The sequence below is a fragment of the Odocoileus virginianus genome, chromosome 9, assembly GCF_023699985.2.
Source record: "Odocoileus virginianus isolate 20LAN1187 ecotype Illinois chromosome 9, Ovbor_1.2, whole genome shotgun sequence".
In the NCBI taxonomy this organism is placed as follows: Eukaryota; Metazoa; Chordata; class Mammalia; order Artiodactyla; family Cervidae; genus Odocoileus; species Odocoileus virginianus.
Window position 1 is genome coordinate 33,570,301 of NC_069682.1, and position 23,495 is coordinate 33,593,795.

At 38.8% G+C, this 23,495-nt stretch overlaps 1 protein-coding gene across 1 annotated transcript in view; it reads left to right on the plus strand.

Annotated features, from left to right (window-relative positions):
* The window catches only part of MPP7 (MAGUK p55 scaffold protein 7), a 216,549-nt gene that overhangs the window by 169,145 nt on the left and 23,909 nt on the right, over positions 1-23,495 (plus strand). The window contains exon 12 of the mRNA XM_070472173.1: positions 17,393-17,563. Within this exon, the coding sequence (XP_070328274.1) occupies positions 17,393-17,563 (171 nt within the window). The remainder of the gene's footprint in view (positions 1-17,392; positions 17,564-23,495) is intronic.

The window sequence follows — 23,495 nt, forward strand, 5'->3', positions numbered from 1 at the left end:
ATGACTGAGTGACTGAACTGACTGAACTGAACTGAACAACTATGGCATAAAGCATTATTGGATGAATGTTGGCTTCCCTGGTGGCTCAGATGGTAAAGAATCTGCCTGCCATGCAGGTGACCTGCGTTCCATCCCTGGGTGGGGAAGATCCCCTGCAGAAGGGACTGACAAACCTTTCCAGTATTCTTGCCTGGAGACTCTTGTGGACAGAGGAGCCTAGTGGGCTACAAGTCTATGGGGTCACAAAGAGTCGAACACGACTGAGTGACTAACACTTTAACATCACATAAAATACGGTAATTCAGAGGACGTGATGATCATCTGAGTCTGGGGCAGTGAGGGACTCAGTCCCGTGAGAGGTGACACTGGAACAGGCTCTGTGGTTTAGGCGGAATCATAGTTAGTGCCAGAGGATGAGGACAGGAGCCGCCGCAGTATGGACAGAGGTGACTTGCAGAGCGCAGGGTGACAGGTAGATGGCAGCACTGAGAATTTACCATGGTGCTCGATGATGCGAGATCTTCAATGGCAGGCCGAGTACTTACACATTTTCTTAGCATTTTGCCTGGTTTTTGGACTCACGTAATTATTTGTATATTTTTTTATCCAAAGAATGAAATACAGGTTTTATTCTACATCTCTCTGAGAGAATGTAGGGTTTTATAAAGTTAATATTTAGTAGATATGACTTGAAACTCAAAAGCAAAAGTGATCAGCACAATGGGTTGCTTTCAGGAGCTCAAATGGCATGAGTTCTGATAAAATGCCACTGTATCTGGCAACTCGGAAACACTGCTGACGCCTGAGAAATGACTTTACTGGAAGCCAAAGCCTTGCAAGTGAGGGTGGACAGTGAAGGGAGAGGTCAGCTGAGGTCAAGGTGGTTTGTGTAGCTGAGGATAGGAGTATTTTAGTGGGAGAGGATAATTGGTTCATATCTATAGGCAGAGATAAAAGGATTGATGGTTAAATTCTGAGATAGAAAGTAGTTCCTTGATCAAAATTCCAAAGCAGATGAGATTGGGTGGAATTAAGACCACAGGATCTTCATCACTTAGATCAAGTGAAGTCTGCAGATACCACAGGTCCCAGGAAAACATTTTTTTAGAAAGTGCAGAGGGCTTAGTCCTTCCAAGAGACCACTCTGTGGTTGTTCCACTTGCTTCAGTTGTGTCCGACTCTTTGTGACCCTATGGACTGTAGCCTGCCAGGCTCCTCTATCCATGGGATTCTCCAGACAAGAATACTGGAGTGGGTGCCATGCCCCTCTCCAGGGGATCTTCTCAACCCAGGGATCGAACCTATGTCTCTCATGTCTTCTACATTGGCAGGCAGGTTCTTTACCACTAGCACCACCTGGGAAGGCCCGCTTTGCAACCCACCCCCCACCCCCCAATTATGGATAAAAATAGGGCACAATCCAGGTAAGGGGAATATCATGAGTCATTTAATTAAATAACTTGTACCAAGGGGTTCACAGACAGTTGTCAGGCTGTGTTTAGGCAACAGATGCATTTTTGTTAGACCCACAAACATGAGAAATTTCATGTTTCCTGGCTCCTTTGACAAAACAGATTTGACCAAAGTAGGCCTTCATTTTCCAGTGTTAGGAATTAGCCGAGGCTGAGTTACAAGTGGCCCCTTAAATGAACACAAGCTCTCCAGTTCAGCCCAGCATCGCTGTGCTGTGGCTGAGCCAGCCCGGAGACGGGATCCCGCGACACTCTTCTAGCAGTCGTGCTGATGCTTGTGCTATATAACAGTGAAGTCTTTCTTTATGTCCCAGTTCTCAAACGTGGGGAAATAAAAGTAACCAAAGAGCAGTTAAGGGAAAATGGGACCACCTAGTTCTTCGAGGAGTGAATACTGTACAAATCGTGTTAGTGTTGACAGAATGCAATTTAAGATTTTTCTGCCTGTCTAGCTTCTGTTGGCTTTTGGATTTTGCAAGCCCTGATTACAGAGCCTAACTCTCAACTCCGTTCAACTCCTGGTCATGGAGACGAGTTTTCCTTTGCATACCTGACCGGCCAACAGGAGAGCAAGGTTGACATGTTTTCGTAGATGTGCGTCATGACATCTTTCGTCTTTCTGGTCTAAATGCTTGTTCTGATATAATAGCAGCAAGAGAGCCATAGATTCGAGGCACCTAGAGGTTCATGTAGTTACAGGTGGGGTCAGGTATCTGAGAAGCACACAGTAAGACAACTTTGTGTTTAAATAAAGGATATGGCATAGTAGGATACAGAAATTATTAGTGTTTCTGATAGAAGTTTTTTCTTTTAAGGAAGCCCTTCAATGAATGACTACTGAGTGGAAATTGTGTCTTTTTGTGGGATACACATTTTGATGGTACTTCTCTGGTTAGTTTTAGTAGTAGTAAAGAGTTACTTTGTTACAAACAGACTAAGCAAATGGACTGTTTGGTGGCATGCTGTTTTGGCTCTCACCAAGAACCTAACCCTCAAAATACTACAGATTTTTATACATTTTTAAAAGCAGTCTCATAAGCAGCAGGCTAACATTTATGGCAAAGCTATTTTTTGGTATAAATATTATTTGGTAAACACCTTTAATTATAAAGAATCTGCCTGCAGTGTAGGAGACCCAGGTTCGATCCCTGGGTCAGGAAGATCCCCTGGAGAAGAGAATGCCTACCCACTCCAGTATTCTTGCCTGGAGAATCCCATGGACAGAGGAGCCTAGTGGGCTATATATATAGCCCATGGGGTCACAAAGAGTTGGATATGACTGAGTGATTAAGTTTTCACTTTCACTTTAAATATAGTGACTTAATGCAATAGTGTGATGTTTTATTAGCTTTTCTTCTTTTCTCCTGTTGAATAATCATGTCGCTACCTTTTTTTTTCCTCTATAGGGTTCTTTATCAGTTTCCTGTTAATGTTATGAGCCCTTTCCATATCATGCATATTAGTTCTGTCTCTACTGTGTGCATTTTCTTCTGGTCCTTTGGTTGCATTTTACCTTTTTTTTAAATGTCAAGTTTAATACCATATAGACATTTTAATTTTTACATAGTCAAATCTATGAATTCTTTCCTCTGTTTTCAGAGTTTTGTATTCCCCACACCAAAATTTTTAATTTATATCTTTTCAAAGTAATGTGTACATTAGGTTGAAGCATGTGAAATTGTTGTGGGTTTTTTTTTTTTTTTTTTTTTTTGTAGGTCAAAAGTCACCAGGATGTCAGCAGTTTCATACAACTCTATTTAGTAAATTGTTTGAAAAGTGAAATGGCATTGTAAGTTCTTGCAGGCAAAAGCAGGAACCATTTCCCCTCTTCCTTCTTGGCGTCATGTCCTCCTTCAAAAGACCCCACTTTAGCTCTGATTAGCAGATTCTTATGATATTTGAATAATATAACTTTCTTGTAATGGTATTTCTGGATTGGTTTCCTGATATTTATTGAGCACCTGTTATGTTCTGGACACTCAGCATTTCCAGAGATCAAAAGCAGACCCCTTTTCATAGAGTAAGGGAGTGGGGTGAAGACGTAACTAAATGAATTGCACTAAATAAATTACATAATACATGCAGTGGTGAGACATGCCACGAAGAAAAGTGAAGCTGGAATAGCCACTGGGAGAGGTAAGGACACACAGCTTCAGTTTTCCCCAGGGTGGTCACTGAAGGCCTCCTTGAGGCCATGGTGCAGAAAACCCCTGAGGGGGCCTTGTGGAAAGGAGTGGTGGGGCAATCATGTGCAAAGGCCCTGAGACAGGCCCTGGGGCATCTGTGGAGCAGGGAGACCAGTGTGACCAGAGCAGAATGAAAAAGGAAAGAGCGACAGACTGTGAGGCTGGTGGGATAACAGGATGCTGGTGTGAGGGGCACTGAGCCTTTGGCTCTTCGGCTCTTCCTTGTGTGGGATGGGAAGTCAGGCAGGGGTTTGGAGCAGAGTGACCTGCCCGGCTGTGAGGTCAGGGTCACTCTAGCTGATTTGCTGAGAATGGGCTGTAAGAGAGCCAGGGCAGAGGAGGGCAGCTGTGTGGCATCCAAACAAGAAGTGACTGTAGCTGGATCCAAAATGTCATTAGTAGAGGTGGCCCTGGTGGCTCCGTCAGTACAGAATCTGCCTGCAATGCAGGAGACCCAGGTTTGATCCCTGAGCTGGCAAGATCTCCTGGAGAAGGGAATGGCAACCCACTCCAGTATTCCTGCCTGGAGAGAATCCCATGGACAGAAGAGCCTGGTGGGCTACAGTCCATGACGTCGCAGAGTCGGACATGACTGAGTGACTATTACTCACTCATACATATACGTACACACAGAGATTTTAAGGAATTGGATCATGTGACTGTGGAGGCTTAATAAGTCAAAATCTACAGGCTAGGTAGCATACTGGAGACCAGGGAAGAGCTACTGTTTGAGCCAAAGGCTGTCTGCTGCTGGAAATCCTTCTTGCTCAGGGAGAGGTTAGTCTCTTTTCCATTAAGATCGTCAACTGATTGGATGAGGCCCACCCACATTATAGAAAGTAATCTGCTTTGAGAGGGTGAGATGGATTGAGAGTAGCACTGACATATATATACTACCATGTGTGAAATAGATAGCTAGTGGGAAGCTGCTATATACAGTACAGGGAGCTCGGCTTGGTCTCTGTGAAGACCTAGATGGCTGAGATGGGGAATGGTGGGAGGGGATATATATGTAAACTTACAGCTGATTTACATTGTTATATAGCAGAAACTAACACAACATTGTAAAGCAATTATACTCCATTAAAAAAAATAGAAGAAAAGAAAGAAAAAGTAACCTGCTTTATTCCAAGTCTACTGATCTGAATGTTAGCCTTTATCCAAGAAACACCTTTACCAGAGGCATCCAGAATAATGTCTGACTATCTGGGCACCATGACCTAGCCAAGTTGACAATTAAGATTAGGCATCACATTCTCCATTCTCTTACTCTGTTTTAAATATATCTATGGTAATTACTGTGGTGAGGAAAAATTTACCCTTTGGAGAGTTGATATGTCTTGCACCTCAGATGTTTCTCTCACTAAAAGAAGTAATTTAAACCGTACAAGTCAACAACATGGAATGGGTCTGTGACATTTCAGGCGATTACTACAAGTCATATAGTATTCTGGTGACTCCAGAGCTCAGCCACTACCACTGCTTTCTCAGACATGCCTGGTTCTAAAGAATGGCCTTTGCACAGGACGGGTCTGTATCCATCCTCAGCACAGGACACCTTCTCCAGCTCTAGGACCCCTCTGGAACACGGCCAAGGGAGTTCCTAGAAATTCTGCCTTCTCATGAGGTCATTTCCAAGGACTACTTAGACGAATTTCTTCCCCTCACTCCTTATCTGCCTCCACACTGTTATTTCCTGAGTTCACAGATGCAGAAGGAAAGCGAGAGTGATTACCCTGCAGACAGAGTATTCTTGGACCCCAAGTGGAAATGCCCAGGGACGCTACTGATCCAAGTGAGGCTGATAATCATTTAGTGAATACATTTGATTATTTTCACTTTCTCTGATGTCCATAAAGTCAAGCACAAAACAGTGTAAGTAGCCCTTTCCCTGATGACTGGTTACATTTTTAAAAAATACATTCCATGTCAAATTGATCTAAGTTGACTCTTGAAAGCAGTAGCACTGTAATACTCCAAGCATTGAATGTCTCTTTGTATAAGAATTATATCTTGAAACCACATTTAGTGAGCCATTACTGATATGAATGTACACTGGGTCGTAGGATTCTTATTGATGTGTAATCACTGTATTTATCGATAAAAGATGTTTTGTTATTAATGGAGGGGAGGAAAAAGTTAACTAGGCAGTGTAAGTTGTGCATTGTTTACATAAAATTAATAAACTGAGGTTAAATTGATAGTATGCTATAAACATGAATTGTAGAAAATTACACCTTTGAAAGTATGTGTGTGTATATAAATACTTAAAAGTATACATACATGTACACATACATGAATTATTAATAATTCACTTCCTCCTATAAACTCTAAACAACTTCCTTTAGTTTTGATGGTTGGTGTTAGAGTTAGTGTGTCTTTGGTGTGTGTGTGTACATGTGCATATGCTGACTTCCAAAGGGTAATTGCTTCTCAGTGGTAGAAATGCAAGCTTTAAAGATTCTGTCTCCCTTTTCCTACTATAATACAAAATAGTTCTTATGAAGAATAACTGGCCTTTTCTTTAACTGGTAAGAATTACAGAATGTTTTCGCTCTGTTTAATTCATTATAGAAATTGTGTTATAAACAATTCACAAAGCACTGCTTATCACGCATCTGTCTTCCAACACAATTTCTTGCAAATGATCTCCTGAAAAATCATCAGTTTTTCTCCATTTCTGCTCCTGCTGGAGCACTTCATGCATTCTTTTAAAACAAGATCAGTTTTGGGACTTCTGTAAGTTAAGACTGTTCTTTCTATTTAACGAAAGTGTTTACCATAAAATTCAGTAAAAACAAATCCATTCATTTGTTGTTATTTCTTTTAAAACTTATTTACCCATCTCTAATCCTGTATTTCTTCCTAATCCTGTTTCTTATTTGTCTCATGTTTAAGCACCAGTGAGCCTCTAGTTACATTGCCTATTTTATAAATCTAGCATAAGATTCCATTTGTTCCAATATTCAGTCATTTTATTAAAGAATGTTATGTAGGTAAGTACAGCTGTGTCAAAATATACTGCTTTAATATTTTTCCAAAAAGTAAAATTTATACAAAGAGAACATTTAGAAGTATTCTTTCAAACGTGGTACAGGTTCTTTCTTGAGTAAGAAAACTCTGCATAATCTCAACATGTCTGGAATACTACTTGGAAATATTCTCTCTGACAGAAACCATTCCTGCTTGGAGAATTTTAGGTTGCATAGACTCAACTTAAAAAAATAACATTAAAATTTCAAATCCAATTTTCCCCTTTTCAGAATTATATTTTTATATTCATTTTTATGTGTGCACACTGTATTTTCTTATAATTTTGAAAGAGTAAGTAAGACTCATTTCTTTATTAGCTGACTGGAAGAAGATTAAATTCTCATATGGTTTTTCTTTTTCTTAAAAGGTAATGCTGTGCTATACTTAAAAAAAAATTGTTGATGGTATCAGGAAAACTTTTTAAGACCTAGGTGATTTTTTTTTCTTGGAAATTGCAGGTTGATATTTTATATTAGCTTCCATGATTTCATTAGATACTTTGAGTTTCTGTTTTTACTTTTAGCTGGAGATGAGCTGAAAAATTCAAGGGTATTTATGGCATTTGAACATTTCTTTTATACTCAGAGCAACTTTGTACTTGTAACATTCCAGAAGTTAATTTTCCCTGTTCAAAACCCTTTTCCTCCTTTTTATACAAAATTAGCATTGTATGGCCAGTTAATATAATCCATGATGATGTTCATTTTTCTTTTTTTACCCCCTCCGTGATACTGTTTTATAAGGTAGATGTAGAAGGAGACTAATTCAGTCTATCTCCAGATCTCTGTAACTTTTACAGTTTTGTGCTGGCATTGCTTTTCAGTTTAAACTTCGTCCCAAGATTTTTACTTGTTTGTTGTCTTACGATATTCTTAATTATCCTTCTTTGTCTTTGGGATCATTTTACGGCTGGCATACTCTGGGAGCATCACTTCAACAATAACTTTGTCGTAGGATCATGTTACTACATAGTTTTTACATGTCTGTTGTGATTTATATCATCACAACAAGATTGGCATTATATTCAAAATGTTTATTTTAATGGAAATTTTCAACATTTTGTTGTCAGAAGCCTATCATTATATAATCACTTCCAGCCACTTAGTTTTTATTAATGTGTACATGAGTTTTTTAAAAGTCTTAAAAAGTTCATTCATCGTAATATTTTCTTTTCCTTGTAATTAAGGTACCTACTGAACTCATTAAATATTTGCTTGGTCAAATTCATTCATTGTTTTAACAAAATAACTTTCATACAGTGTTTTTGGCTGTTCTCCCAATTTGGAAAAGTAGCACATTTTAGTATGTTTAAGGTGAGAAGAAAGAATTAAAATGCTTATTTTTATTTTCTTTTAAGAAACTAAGCCCTTCACTGTGTTTGCATAAAATAAATTATTTCTTCAAAAAATTAGGAACTTCTATAAATCTCTTAATTTTTGAGAAACTTATGACTGATATTTCTCTGTTATTAATTCAAGCAGATTTCACTGAAACTCTTCTTTCCCAATCTGCAGGCATCTGTAACATTTAATATATTAAAAGCTTATATTCTTGGAAACATTGAGGATGCATAGTTTCTAATGTTATTACCAGGCTGGTTACAGAAATATCACCAAAGATGGAACCTGTACCATTTGAAAAGTCCAAGTGGTCACATACTAGTATGTATTCTCTTATGGTTAACAGAGAGCAGGTCACACTCTCGTTCACACATGTGATTTTTAAGGCTGTTAATGTTGGTGGTGAGTTACCACGACTCTGTTGGAGGGTAAGGCCTTTATTGTTACTGCAGATACTGCCCATAAAATGATCATGTATTTTTTTTTAACAAGATGTCATAAATGTCAAAATTTTTTGAAAGTAAGATCATTAAAATGATAAATATTTACATTGTAAAAATCTTCACTGAAACTACTTATTTATGGGAGCCAAAGAAACTGATAACAGTTTGTGATTTTTAAAAATCACATTCAGCTTTATTAGTTTAGTTCTAAGTTTCCGACAGCCAGGCTGCTTTTCTTTTACGCTCTTCACTTCTTAGGCGAGTCCGCTGGTTCTCTCTTTATCTCCCTTGATCTTTGATCTTTAATTTTTACACTATATTCTCACTAAAAATTTTTTGCCATTGTTTTTGCTTTCATTGCTTTTTAAGTATTTAAGTGTTTTAATCTATTGGCTATTCCTAACCTTTAAGAATATAAAACTTTGATCTATTTTCATAATCATTTCAAAATACAGGAAACTGGAACCTGCCTCTGAGACACAGGCAAAATGTATTTTCTGTTATATATTGATGTAACCTCACAGATACATCTACCAATACTGGATTTCATTTGTTTGGTGTTTTTGTGTATTTTTTAAATTGTAAAATTATGTAACATTATGGAAAGTCTTTTAAAAATAGGACAGAATAGTTGCCCATAGCCCTCTCCCCCTAGTATATTGTCTGCTTTCATACTTTTTTTCTATATTCATACCACTTTTTATATTAGTAAAACTCAGTATAGTATAATTATGACTATTATATATGTCCAGTTTTTTCCACTTATTGCTATAGCAAATGCATTTCTTAATGGTGTTGTATAGTTCTTTTTAAATTTTTATTTTACATTGAAGTATAGTTGATTAACAGTGTTGTATTAGTTTTAGGTGTCTAGCAAAGTGATCCAGTTATATATATACATGTATCTATTCCTTTTCAAGTTCTTTTCCCACTTAGGTTATTATAGAATATTGAGCAGCATTTCCTGTGCTACATGATAGGTCCTTGTTGGTTATGTATTTTAAATATAGCAGTGTCTTAAGCCCCCTTTCTTTGAAAAGGTGTTTCATAGTTAATCACTCCCATACTTCTATATATTTTGAATGCTTCAAGTTGTTTTTTGCTATTAAAAATATCACTAACATTTGAAATTATAGGATGTGAAAGTCGCTCAGTCATGTCCAGCTCTTTGTGACCCCATAGACTATACAGTCCGTGGAATTCTCCAGGCCAGAATACTGGAGTGGGTAGCCTTTCTCTTCTCCAGGGGATCTTCCCAAACCAGGAATCGAACCCAGGTCTCCTGCATTGTGGGCGGATTCTTTACCAGCTGAGCCACAGGGAAGCCTGAAATTACAGGATGGATAGATATAATACTTATATATAATTATTTGAAGTTAATTTTAATACCAAATGATTCTTAATTTACGTATGTAAGCATTAAATTTAATACCCTTTTTGATGAATGGTGTTATATCCATGGTGTTATATCAGTGATGTTATATCAATACTATTATATCAAATATAGTGAAGTAGTTTTGAAAATAACCAAATAACAACTGCCTGAGTTTAATTTTTTTTTCTTCTTAAGAGAAATGTCGAGTCAAATCAGATTAGAAGTACATGCTAAAAAATTTTAGTTTCTGTCCTGAGCCTATGTTGTGAAAACACTTAAACTACAAGTATTTGGAATAATCTCTATTGCCCTAGTAGATCAGGAGTACTGTTGCATATATTTTTCTATTTTACACATCATCTTAAATACAGAGGAAGGTCAAATATATATATATATTTAATTATATTTGAAAATATCTTCTAACAGGAAAAAAGCTTATGATTTTTACTCCCTAAATTAAACTGCTGCTTCTCTTTGATAAACTTTTCCTAGTAAGTTATTTCATAAAACCACTGATGGTCCTACTGTACATCATAGGTAACTGCTCAATGTTATGTGGCAGTCTGGATGGGAGGGGAGTTTGGGGGAGAATGGATACATGTGTATGTATGGTTGAGTCCCTCTGCTGTCCATCTGAAACTATCACAACATTGTTAATAGGCATACTCAGGTACAAAATAAAAAGTTTAGTAATAAAAGTCACTGAAGGCTTACCAGTTTTTCTCTTAAACGTCTGTGTGTGTAGAATAACATTTCAAGCTTTCTTCTGGACTTTCATCATTTAATATTTGAACCAAGGATTGTTTTCTTTTTATGACACTAAGAGAAGAGTTACTTAAACCTGTTAGATTGTTATGCATGCCCCATTTGTTGTTGTGAGAATTAAATGAACCGATCCATATAAGTGCTTCAGATGGTGTCTGTCATCTGTAAGTTCTCAACAAATACCCACTACCACCACCACCACTGCTTCTGTTGTTTTGATATTGAAATTAATAATAAGGGAATGATCTAAACTCAGACCAAGAATCACCTTTTTTTTTTTCCTTTGGTCAAAACATCATAACTCACTATCTGGTGTTTCAGTACAATGTATGTATTAACATAAAGTTGGAAAAGGGTTGTTCAGTAAGGATTTCTGGGGACATTGGCTAATTATTTAGAAAACTATAAAGTTACAGCCTCATCTCACAAACTTGATCTCATAATCATACCTGAGTAATTCCAGATAGATTTAAAAAATTAAGTGTAAAGCTATGTAACCTATTTTTTTAATTTAAGAAAATTTGGGTGTTTATCAGACTTAAGGGTAGGAAAGTCATAAAAATAGTGGAAGAAATTACAAAGTAAAGAAATTCACAGATTCAAATAAATAAACCTTTAAAATTTCTTTGAAAAGGAAAACCGAAAATCTTAACGTCTTTGCAATAAATAGGGCCAAGGGTTATGACCTTAAAAGATACATGTATGTGTATGCTATTTATGTAGACTCCAAAAAAAGTGATCAACAAGTATTAACCAACAATTCACAGAAAAAATAAATGCAAATGAGTTAAAAATGTGAAAAACAGGTTCAACTTAACAGTTAAAATGAAATGCTCTACAATTTTTCACTTGTAAGATCACTAAAGATTTTTAAATGATTAGAAGTCCTTTGATGAGAGAATGGTAGAACACGCAGTTATGCTTGCTGCCAGTGGAGATGTATGTTGTTATTAACCCATCTGAGAAGCATTTGGACAGGATCCATCAAGCTTCTTGCAATTTGCCCTAATGAAGTCATCAGTGACAGAGAGTAACAGGAATGTACAGGAATGTTTATAGCAACTTGTGTCATCTTTTATAATAAAAAAATAAAATTTACTTTAAGCAGAACCACGCAACTAAGTAAGTTAGCGAGTTATCATAAATTATTCCTGCTGGAAAATATTAGATAAGAAGTGTCTCCGAGTGATGAAGGGCTGACCCGCACCTGCGGTTTCTCTGTGAAGCCACTTTCCTATTGTAATAAAGCTGACGTGCTGTTCTCTTAAAAAAACACAAATCTCTAGCAGCTGTGGGTAAGAGCCATGGAAAAAGCTTGTCCATAAAAATGTTGAGCCAATTATAAATTACAAAAATGTGAAATATAAGGAAAAATATATTTTGCATGAAACTGTTCCCTTACTCCAAATTCCTTGTTAGTGCTGCTTTGCCGCTCCTGGTGTCTAAAAGCCAGCTCTTGCTAAGACTTGTGCACCGAAAATGAACTAGAATGAAATACGTTCTAGGTGATTTATTCCCATTTACTGGAAAGAACCTTCTGCTTGCTTTCAATTTAAGTACACATTCTTGAGCTTCCTTTTAATAAGAGAACCACCTAAGACCCGAAGGCCAGAAATGATTAACCCCTTTTCCTGACATAGAGCTCACTCTCCTTTAAGCTTAGACTTAACCAAGCTGTGCTGACATGCCCGCACTGTGTCACTGAAATTTGAAAATGATGGTCTCTGTGCTGCCTTGAGTGGCAGGCTTCTGTGTTACCTGGTTTGGCTTTGTTTTTATCTGAGAAACAAGTAACTACTCTGGATTCCGTCCTTTTTTTTATATCCTCTGTTCTGGCTGTTTTATTAGTTGTTCTGGGTTGGGGGTTTTTCTTGTTTTCTGACTCTGTTTTTGTGTGTGTGTGTTTGTGTTTGTGTATGTGTATTTGTGGCTTTCCCGATGGCTCAGTGGGGAAAGAATCGCCTACAGTGTGGGAGACACAGGAGATGTGGGTTCGCTCCCTGGATTGGAAAGATCCCCTGGAGGAGGAAATGGCAGCTCACTCCAGTATTCTTCTCTGGAGAATTTCATGGGCAGAGGAGCCTGGTGGGCTCCAGTCCATGGGCGGGGCTCGCAAAGAGTCAGAAACGAATGAGTGACATAAACGGCAAAACAACATGTATGTGTATGTATGTTTATGTGTGTCCATATGTATGGGTGTGTGAGTGTACATGTTTATTGTGTGGTGTAAATATGTGACATATGTACATGTGTGTGTTGAGGGAGTGAGGGACCATAAGTAAGGACCAAAAAAAAAAGAGAGATGCTCTCTAAATGTAACTGTAATAACAGAGATAGCACACTCCTACAAAGAGTATCTTAAAAAAAATGATAGGTAACATACACTGAATCTTTATCTCTTTAAAAATGCCTTGCTACTTTTAATAGTTAACATATTTAAATCTGGATTTAATGTTTTGTGTCTTTTATGACATCACTCAAACACGAAGCCCCTTCATTTGCTTTTCCCGTTCCTGTTAGACGTGTGCTATGTGAGTAACAGGGACACAGTGTATTCCTGCCTTGGAGACACTTTCAGGTTAGGTGGGACCCAGTCCCACCAGTGCTCATATCTGTCAACTGTGTAAGGCGTTTACCATACGCCAGGTCCTGGGCAAATGCTTCACATAAATTGTTTAATCCTTAATATCCTGTGCGAGGTCGATAGTATTATCCTCATTTTAAAGCTGAGAAATGAGGCCTCAGAAAGTTTTTAAAACACTGGCAAGTCACCCAAGTTGGTAAGGAAGCCAGTGACCCAGGTCTGAGGCTTTAACACTCAGCGAGGAGCCCCTGCACCCATGGGATCCCGGTGGATCTGGCTGACTTTTTCCCTTTTGTTTTCTAAACAAGGCGCTGGGCCAAGACACTGAGGCCCAGAACCTGTGGGAATTCTGCATGCGTGGTCATGGAAAACATGTGAGCGAGGTCAGGGCCGTGTCGTGGTGTGCAGGCCAGGGCAGGAGTGTCCCTGATGCGCTGGCTGGGCGGGGTCCCAGCAACCTGATGCTCTCCTCTCTGGGGCTGCTCCAGCCCTGAGCCTTCATGGACGCGGTGCTTTGTCCTTTTTGTCGGCTTTGTATGGTTATCTTTGTGAAAATCCCAAACGGATCCGGCTTTCTTTGTCGAAATTTATATTAAGGAAATGAAACAGGAACGATAGTAGAATTTTAGGGGTTGCCTTTTTAAAATCCAGTTTATATATGCGTTAGTATACTATATTGGTCTTTATCTTTCTGGCTTACTTCACTCTGTATAATGGGCTCCAGTTTCATCCATCTCATTAGAACTGATTCAAATGAATTCTTTTTAATGGCTGAGTAATATTCCATTGTGTATATGTACCATAGCTTCCTTATCCATTCGTCTGCTGATGGGCATCTAGGTTGCTTCCATGTCCTGGCAATTATAAACAGTGCTGCAATGAACATTGGGGTGCACGTGTCTCTTTCAGATCTGGTTTCCTCAGTGTGTATGCTCAAGAGTGGGATTGCTGGGTCATGTGGCAGTTCTATTTCCAGTTTTTTAAGGAGTCTCCACACTGTTCTCCATAGTGGCTGTACTAGTTTGCATTCCCACCAACAGTGTAAGAGGGTTCCCTTTCCTCCACACCCTCTCCAGCATTTATTGCTTGTAGACTTTTGGATAGCAGCCATTCTGACTGGCGTGTAATGGTACCTCGTTGTGGTTTTGATTTGCATTTCTCTGATAATGAGTGATGTTGAGCATCTTTTTGTGTGTTTGTTAGCCATCTGTATGTCATCTTTGGAGAAGTGTCTGTTTAGTTCTTTGGCCCATTTTTTGATTGGGTCATTTATTTTTCTGGAATTGAGCTGCAGGAGCTGCTTGTATATTTTTAATACAGCATACTAACGCATATATATGGAATTTAAAAAGATGGTAACAATAACCCAATATGCAAAACAGAAAAAGAGACACAGATGTACAGAACAGACTTTGGGACTCAGTGGGAGAAGGCGAGGGTGGGATGTTCAGAGAGAATAGCATTGAAACAAGTATACTATCAAGGGTGAAACAGATCTCCAGCCCAGGTTGGATGCATGAGACAAGTGCTCGGGGCTGGTGCACTGGGAAGACCCAGAGGGATGGGATGGGGAGGGAGGCGGGAGGGGGGGTCGGGATGGGGAACACATACATGTAAATCCATGGCTGATTCATGTCAATGTATGGCAAAAACCACTACAATATTGTAAACTAATTAGCCTCCCACTAATAAAAATAAATGAGAAAAAAAACTCCTGTTTAGAAAATCTGTTGTCGTAGTTTTAGTTGTTAGGTCATGTCTGAATCTTTTGCGACCCCATGGACTATATATATAGCCCGCCAGGCTCCTCTGTCCATGGAATTTCCAAGGCAAGAGTACTGGAGTGGGTTGCCATTTCCTTCTCCAAGGGATCTTTCTGATCCAGGAAATGAACCCACATCTCCTGCATTGGCAGGCAGATTCTTTACCCCTGAGCCACCAGAGATTTACCTTTTACTTTAATTAAGTACCTTTTCTGTACCAAGTGCTGTTACAGCTCACATCCCGTCACCCCCAGCTCCTCACTCTGCATGTCCATGGAGATCTCACATTAGAAATCTGGTTCCCTTTTCTCTTTCCCCCACTATCTTCTTATTGTTTATGACAAAGGTGAAAACTTCAGTTAATTATAAAGACTCCATTAGGTAAGCATTTTCACTGAAATTCAGGATTTAGCTGGGATTCGTCGATGAGGAATTTTTCCAGTTTTCACTTTTGGATTCATGGTGGATGAGGCATGTATGTCTTCGATCCATTTCTGTGCCAGATGTTTGTAGTGACTTGAGGAAACCCCTCCCTCCATATGAGGAATAATTGTGAAGGAATTTTTAGTTCTACCTGCTAATCCTACAGGACATCTCATGAGTCTTTCCCCCCAAAATACAAAACATAATTACAATTTGTCCTCTGACCCTCACCATAGAAGCTTGACTTCTCTGTGCAGCTGAGATTCTTAGAATTCACCCATCTTTTCTTCATCCTAGGACCAGGTTGGTACATTTCCTCTTCTTTGTCCCTGAAATCTCACCTTTCTTTGTAAGATGATATGTTTCATCATTTATTCTGTTTGCTTTTTCCTTTTGTCTTTAATAAGAGATTATTAGAGCAGCTGTCTTCCTTGTTTCACATTCTTTGTAAATCTTCTCCCTCAAAGAATCCAAGTATCTCAAGATCAGACCTACTCTTAGTGGGTTCCAGGAACATATTATCATTTATCACTCCATTCTTAATATTTTTATTTTTATTAAACTGTGAATCTATAAGGTGAGTGATAGAGCTCCATGGACATTAATTATTTAATATTGCCTTTATTTTGAATATTAATTTTTAAATCCAATAGTAATATTTATTTTTCTTTGTGTTCTCTAAAATTCACATTATTGCATTTTATTATAAAATACCTTTATTAAAGATTTTTTCCTGTTTACTAGATTTGATTAGTATTATTTTTAAAGAGAATCTGTTTTTATACATTTAAAAATATGCTTGCATTTGTTTTATGTTATGGAACTGATATAGAATATTTACCATATTGTAATAAGCAGACTGTTGCCTCCCTTTAAAGTCTGGATCTTGAGAGTGTTGGTTAGGCCAGGAATCCTTAAATGATGTGTATGGTAAATACCACTCTTCAAGAAAAGATATTAAACCAGAATGATATAACTATGTGAAGAACAAGCAGAATGAAATAGGGTTTGCCTGAGACAAGGAACTTTTGCCTTCGCTTTTCTAAGTCAACCTTTCAAATGACAGCAGTGTGCTGGAGGGAGCTGTTTAAGCAGACAGAAAACTTACTTACATACTTGAAAAGGTGTTTTAGTAAAAGATGACACAGTATTAATAAGAGGACACAATCGTGGCTCGGAAACTTATTTTCAAATTTCAGTCAGCTTCACATTATAAAGGGCTTCCCTAATGACTTAGATAGTAAGGAATCTGCCTGCAATGCAGGAGGCCCAGGTTTGATCCCTGAGTTAGGAAGATGCCCCGAGAAGGGAATTGCTATACACTTCAGTATTAGCATAGAATTTCTATAGGAGAAAAGAACCTGAGGCTTGGTCATTTACTCCACCCACTGGGGTCTCAGAACAGTGAAGTAACTTGATGTCAGTGATAGTCTGGTTCTGTCTGCCTGATCCCAGGCAGAGGCCTTTTGGACACTGCCCTCCCTAACTTGAGTTTTCTTTCTGTTTAACAATAGATGCTGTTTGTGCCACAGGGATGTTGTTAGGCTGTGCTTAGAACACAGTGTAAAAGATTCTAGTATTTATGAATGGGAGAATTCATCATTTATATTTAAAAGGTTTTTGCAGTGCTTTTAACTTTTTCTTACAATTGTGTTCATCAGTCTGTGAAAAAATGTTCTTTATAATATCTGACCTCTTTAAATGTTCTTTATAATATCTGACCTCTTTATTTTGTTTCCTGATTTTTGAAAAGAACTCTTATGATTGGGAAGCAAATAAAACTTAAAATGTTATAACTATATCATTAAATGTTAGATGATTCTTTTATCAGTTGTTTTAATGAAATCTTGCAGGATCTATTTCTCTTTTATTACTCAGTGCACTGGTAATGATATTATGGTAAATAAAATCCAGCCCAACTTTGAGGGTTTTTTTTTTTAAATTTTTTTTTTAGAGGAGGTGTCTTTTTTTAGTTCTAACTGCTAAAAATAGTTTTTTGTATTTGCAGCTGGTTTTAGAAGAAGTTTCCGTCTTAGTAGAAAAGATAAGAAAACAAATAAATCCATGTACGAGTGCAAGAGGAGTGACCAGTACGACACAGCCGACGTGCCCACGTATGAGGAAGTCACACCCTACCGACGGCAGACGAACGAGAAATACAGACTCGTCGTCTTGGTTGGTAAGTGATGGTTTGTGTGATGCTGAGGAAGTGAGACAGAATTTAACTTCAGAGGGCACAATGCTGGAAGTTTTCAAGTGAAAAAAAAAAAAATCTCAAACACCTTTTGGCCCCTAAAATGAAATCTTTGTAGTCTTTTTGTACTTATGACATTGAGACTTTCAAGATACCTGTGGGATTGGCGTTTTACTGGAGCTTCTCTCTGTAGCAGTGTGTGCGTACTAAGTAAGTTCAGTCGTGTCCGACTCTTTGTGACTGTATGGACTGTGGCCCACCAGGCTCCTCTGTCCATGGGATTCTCCAAGCAAGAATACTGGAATGGGTTGCCATGCCTTCCTCTAGGGAATCTTTCTGACCCAGGAATCAAACCTGTGTCTCCTGCATCAGGAAGTGGGTTCTTTACCACTAGCGCCACTTGGGAAGCCCCTTTCTCTGCCTTCTTTGGATTTCTTTTTCTTTTTCCAGTTTTATCAAGTTGAATTTTTGATCACTGAACCAAAACCCCTTTAAAAATGTTTAAGTATTAACTGGGCATTGCATCCTACAACTTTTGATTTATTGTGTTTTTATAACATATCATTAAAATCAGAATATTTTCTAATTTCTGTTGTAACTTCTTTGATCAGTGTAACTTCTTTGATCTTCTTCTTTGTTTATATATGTGCTATTTAATTTTCAGATACTTAGGGATTATCCAGGTATCTTTTGGCTATTGATTTCTTATCTAATTCCACTATAGTCAGAGAATATGCTTTGTATTATTTCAATTATGTTTTAAGTTTGTCAGAACTTTTGTTTTTAGCCCAGAATACAGACTGTGTTGTTGAATGTCTGTGTGTACTTAAAAAGAATGTGTTCTGTTGTTGTTGAATAGAGTGTTTTATACATACTATGTAAGTCAAGTAGGTTGATACTATTATTCAGATCTTCTGTATTTTTATTAATTAGTTGTCCACTTGCTCTGTTAACTGTCGGGAGAAGACTGTTAAATTCTCTAACTGTAGATGTGTCTATTTCTCTTTTCACATTAGTCCACCTTTACTTAATAGATTTAGAAGCTCTGTTGCTGGGTGGATACACATTTAGGAGTATTATGTTTTCTTAGTGAAGTCACTTTTATTGTGTAATGTTCTTTTTTTATCCCTAGTAATATTCATTATCCTGAAGTCACTTTATGTGATATATAACATAGCCACTCAAGCTTTCTTTTGCTTATTGTTTGCCTGGTACATCACTTTCTTTTACTTTAACCCATCTGTGTCTTTTAGACAGGATAGTATTGGGTCTTGTTTTAGTTATCCAATTTAACATTGTCTTTTATTGATATGTTCAAAGTTTAATATAGGGCTTCTGTGGTTGCTCAGATAGTAAAGACTCCACCTGCAATGTGGGGGACCTGGGTTTGATCCCTGGGTTGGGAAGATCCCCTGGAGGAGGGCATGGCAACCTACTCCAGAATTCTTGTCTAGAGAATCCCCAGGGACAGAGGAGCCTGGCAGGCTACATTCCATGGGGTCGCAAAGAGTCTGACACAACTGAGTGACTAAGCACACACATACATGTTCATATTAAATTTATATTTAATTTAACTAGTGGTATGGTTGGATTTAAGCCTACTATTGATATTTTGTGATTTGTTTTCTGTTTGACTTCTCGTACTTTTCAAAATTTTTCTTTGTTCCCCTTTCCTGCCTTCTTTCGGGTTATGTGATTATTTTTTTTCTTATTTGATATTAATATATTGATGACTTTTTGACTTTATCTCTATGTGTATTCTCTAGTTGTTTTCAAGGTTTTTCCTTATCTTTGATTTTTAGCACTGATTATGATGTGTCTTTTGAATTTAACCTGTCTGCATTTCCCAGACTTCTCAAATCTGAAAATTTATGACATTCATCAAATTTTTGGCCATTTTTTTTCCCCAAGATTTTTTTTTTTTTTTGACCCAACCTCTTTCCCCTCTACTCTGAGACTCCAGTAGCACATATGTTAGACCCTTTAAGGTGGTCTCAGAAGTTCTTACAACTTTTTTCCCAGAGCTTCTCTGTTGTTCAAATTTGATGATTTCTTGTTGTTTTTTTTTTCCTCAAGATCTCTGACTCTCTTCCTCATTATCTGTTTACTGTTTAGCCCACTGAGCAATTTTTTTTCTTTCTGGTATTTTCTTCATTTGGGAGATTACTGGTTCTTTTTCATAGTTTTTGCTTATTTCATAAGAACTGTATGTTTCCAGTCATTTCAAGTGTGTTTATTTTTACCTCCTGAAGCTTAGTCACTCTCTCATCTTAGATGATTCCAGCATCAGGGTTATCTTAGGGTTGGCATCTGTTGATTGTATTTCTCCTTGAGAATTGTTCCCCTTTACCTTATTCTGTTTGTCAAATCATCTGTTCCATATCTTGGATGTTCTGAACATTATTTCATATAGAATTTGGGTCTTACTAAATTCCTCTGGATTATGCTGTTTTTAGCAGGCTATTAACCTGGCTAGGCTCCCAGGTTAGGCCAGACTCTTCACTGCTTTTGGTCTGTGCCATGCATATGACCCTTGGGGCAACAGAGACTTAGACATTGGTTTGCATCTTAGTTTGTTTCTCAGAGCCTCTGTTGTGCTTCTTTGGGTTCATCTCAGTCATCACAACTTTTGTGGGATCTCAGCTGCACAGCCTGCTGCTCCACGGTGCAGCTCTGAGACAGAGCCTCATCCTCTGGGCAAAGCCAACGAAGAGAAGAAAAATAAAATGGGAACTTCACTCCTTGGAAGCTTCCCTTCATAGCTTAGTTGGTTAAGAATTTGCCTGCAATGCAGGAGACCCGGGTTTAATCCCTGGGTCGGGAAGATCCCCCTGGAGAAGGAAATGGCAACCCACTCCAGTATTCTTGCCTGGAGAATTCCATGGACAGAGGAGCCTGGCAGGCTACAGTCCATGGGGTTGCAAGAGTTGGACATGACTTTGTGATTAAACCACCACCACACCTCCTTGGGGCTCACCTCTCTGGACCTCACTTCGTTTTACAGTCTGCCTGCTTTTGTTTGCTTCTCCAGAACCCCCAGATCATTGCTTTTTGTGTGCTGTCCAGAGGTTTCAATTGTAATCAGTGGGTCAGACAGGTTGTGTTAGGCTTACCCCCACCAGCGTGAAGCTGGAACTCCCATCATACACAGCTTGCCTCTGTGGAGACAGGCATTCCCAATCAGCCTCCTCAGAACTGGACAACACAGCCCTCACTGACATGTCTCCTACCCAGTTTCAAAGGGCGTTGGGACAGAATAAAAACACAGCATCACCCCAACTACTTTTTCAGGTAAATTTAATGCTCCCAGAAATCTGTATCACAGCATTCCATTATGAGCTCCAAATCACAGTGGTCTGCAGTGTTTTGGCTGCTGCTTTACATGAGCACTGATTGTCTAGATCCACGGTCATTGAACTAAAATATATCTAGATAAAATCTTTAATGAAGAAGTTAATTTTATTTTTAAAATTTATTTGGCTACATTGAGTCTTAGGTGCAGCACGTGAGCTCAGTAGTAGTTACTCCGCGGCATGTGGGATCTTAGTTCCCTGAACAGAGATCAAACCTGCAACCCCCACGTTGGAGGGTGGATTCTAACCACTGGACCACCAGGGGAGTCCTGAGGCTAATTTAATTGTGGGCACTTATCTTGCCCTAAATCCCCTTTGTCCCTTGATCTTTGGGTTCCTGGCACCTGACCTCTAAGTTGAATGCGGATCTATCTAGTGAGCCAGGTGCCTTAGTTTCTAACCACATACTGCGTGCTCTTGTCACTGTATGTTTATACTCTAGGCAAGATCCTAGGGCTTTCTTCCCTTTAATTTTAGTTGTTCAGCCTCTGACATCACTCAGCCTGCAGTGACTGCTCTTAACTGTCCCTTTCTTGGAATTCCTTAGATTTCTGAGACCTGATTCTCGGGGGAAATTTTCCTTTCATCTCCCCAAAGGGGTATTAACTCCAAGATACTCCCACACTGGGGATGTTCATTGTTGATGCGTCAAAGTGGTGTAGTCAGTAAAGAGTCTTATTTCCTTTGCTATGCATTTCTCCCCACTAACGAGTCCTTCCTCTTTGGAGTTTTCCAGGCCTTGAGTAAATAATGCATTGCATTTCTGCATAAACAACTAAAACACTCCTTTTTGTGACTTAGGTTTCTCTATTACAAACTGAGATCTAACTGTAATATTTTCTTACTCTCTGCTGCTCCCAACTGCTTTCCAACTGTCCCAACTGTTTTTTCAGTTTTAACTTGTTTCTTAGGCAGGTCCTGCCCTTCCTGGGCCCTGTGTCATAACAGGGGCTGATCTGTATTGAGTCCAGGCACTGTGCTCAGGGCTATGCTGTTATTATTTCATCAGCCCTCACTGTGGCTATTAGGTAAATACTTTTCATGTCCCTGGTTTACAGAAGAAACTCAAGCACACAGATGAGAGAAGTCGGTCACTGGCCCTGGATCCAGCTTCTAAGCTGTGGAGCCCATTCGGCCCCAGACAGTTCAAGACCAGAGCCTGTTCCTCATCTCCCTGTGGAATACTGCTTCTGATCTGCAAAATCAGGGCTGTGTTGACACCATGTGGCAGTCCTGAATATCCTACTTTCTTTCTTTGGTTTGGGCCCCTCCATTCATTTTCCTAACAGATGCCTTAACATTCTGTGATAGTTCAGTTCCGAGTCTCTTGAGAGCCTCTCTGTGCACAAGAGCCCCAGCCTGAGTCACGTTTTCTCTGGAGGCAGGGTGGGCCAGGGTCTGGTCAGCTCTGCCTTCCTCACGCTGTCCACATGGGGCACCATATTGCACACGGCATGACTGGTCCACTTTCCTGATCCTTGAGTTTGCAGCACTTCGCTAAAGCATCCTAGCAGGTTTGCCTGCTCTCTCCTCCAATCTGTTCACATATTCCCCTGCCCCCCACCCCGCAGCCCCCTCGGCCACCAGGGAGGATTCCTGGGCTTGCTTTTACCATCTGCTTTGTCTACAGCCTTCAGTCCCCTGGTCCTGTCGTGATGGTGTAGACAGAGTCCCCCACTATCCCCGAGGTCACCAACCCTGACTCAAGTCAGCCTGGACTCCAGTGCTTCTCAAACTTCAAAAGGCATTTGAGTCACTTGTGAATCTTGTTAAAATGCAGGTTCTGATCTGGGAGTCCCAGGCGAGGCCAGAGATTCTGCATTTTGCTTTTTACCTGTTGCTCCTTGTGACACTGAAGTGCTTGGCCCATACACCCTAGGGAAGCCCCTTGCTCTGTTTGGTTGGGTTCAGTTGCCATTGCCTTCTTTGTTGATTGTTGCCAACAGGCTGCAATTTATTGAGTTGACCAGAAAGTTCATTTGAGTTTTTCTATAACATCTTATGAGAAAACCTAAATAAACCTTTTGGCCAACCCAGTATTTTGATTTTCTACTTTTCTTAGCATCACACTTCCATTTTGTTCTTTGTCATGCATATCTTATAATGATGGTTTTAAAACTTCTGATTTTGTCTTAGTAGACAATCTATTGTCTTAATCTATTCTGAATTTGCTCAGTGATATTTATCTAGAGCAACTGGTTTATTATTGTTTTTAGTCTTCTGAAATTTTTATTGGAAAAATAAGTTTATATGAAACTCTAGCTCCTTACACTTCATTTCTCTATTTGGGAACAAGGGCTGGTAAAAAATAGTTTTTAATAATGTGGAACTTTTAAAGTCCATGTTATAGCAGAACAGACTTAATGGAGAATACTAGTCTTATTTTTTTTGTGATGTTAAAGCATGTATTATACCCAGGCAAATAGAATATCCTGTATCTCTATATGAAATAGAGAAAGAAAATCACGTTAAAATACTAAATTCACACAAACTACTTCTCTTGTTTCTACTAAAGGAAGGGTTTGTTTGGAAACCTTTTAAAATCAGGAATGCTTGCACAGGTT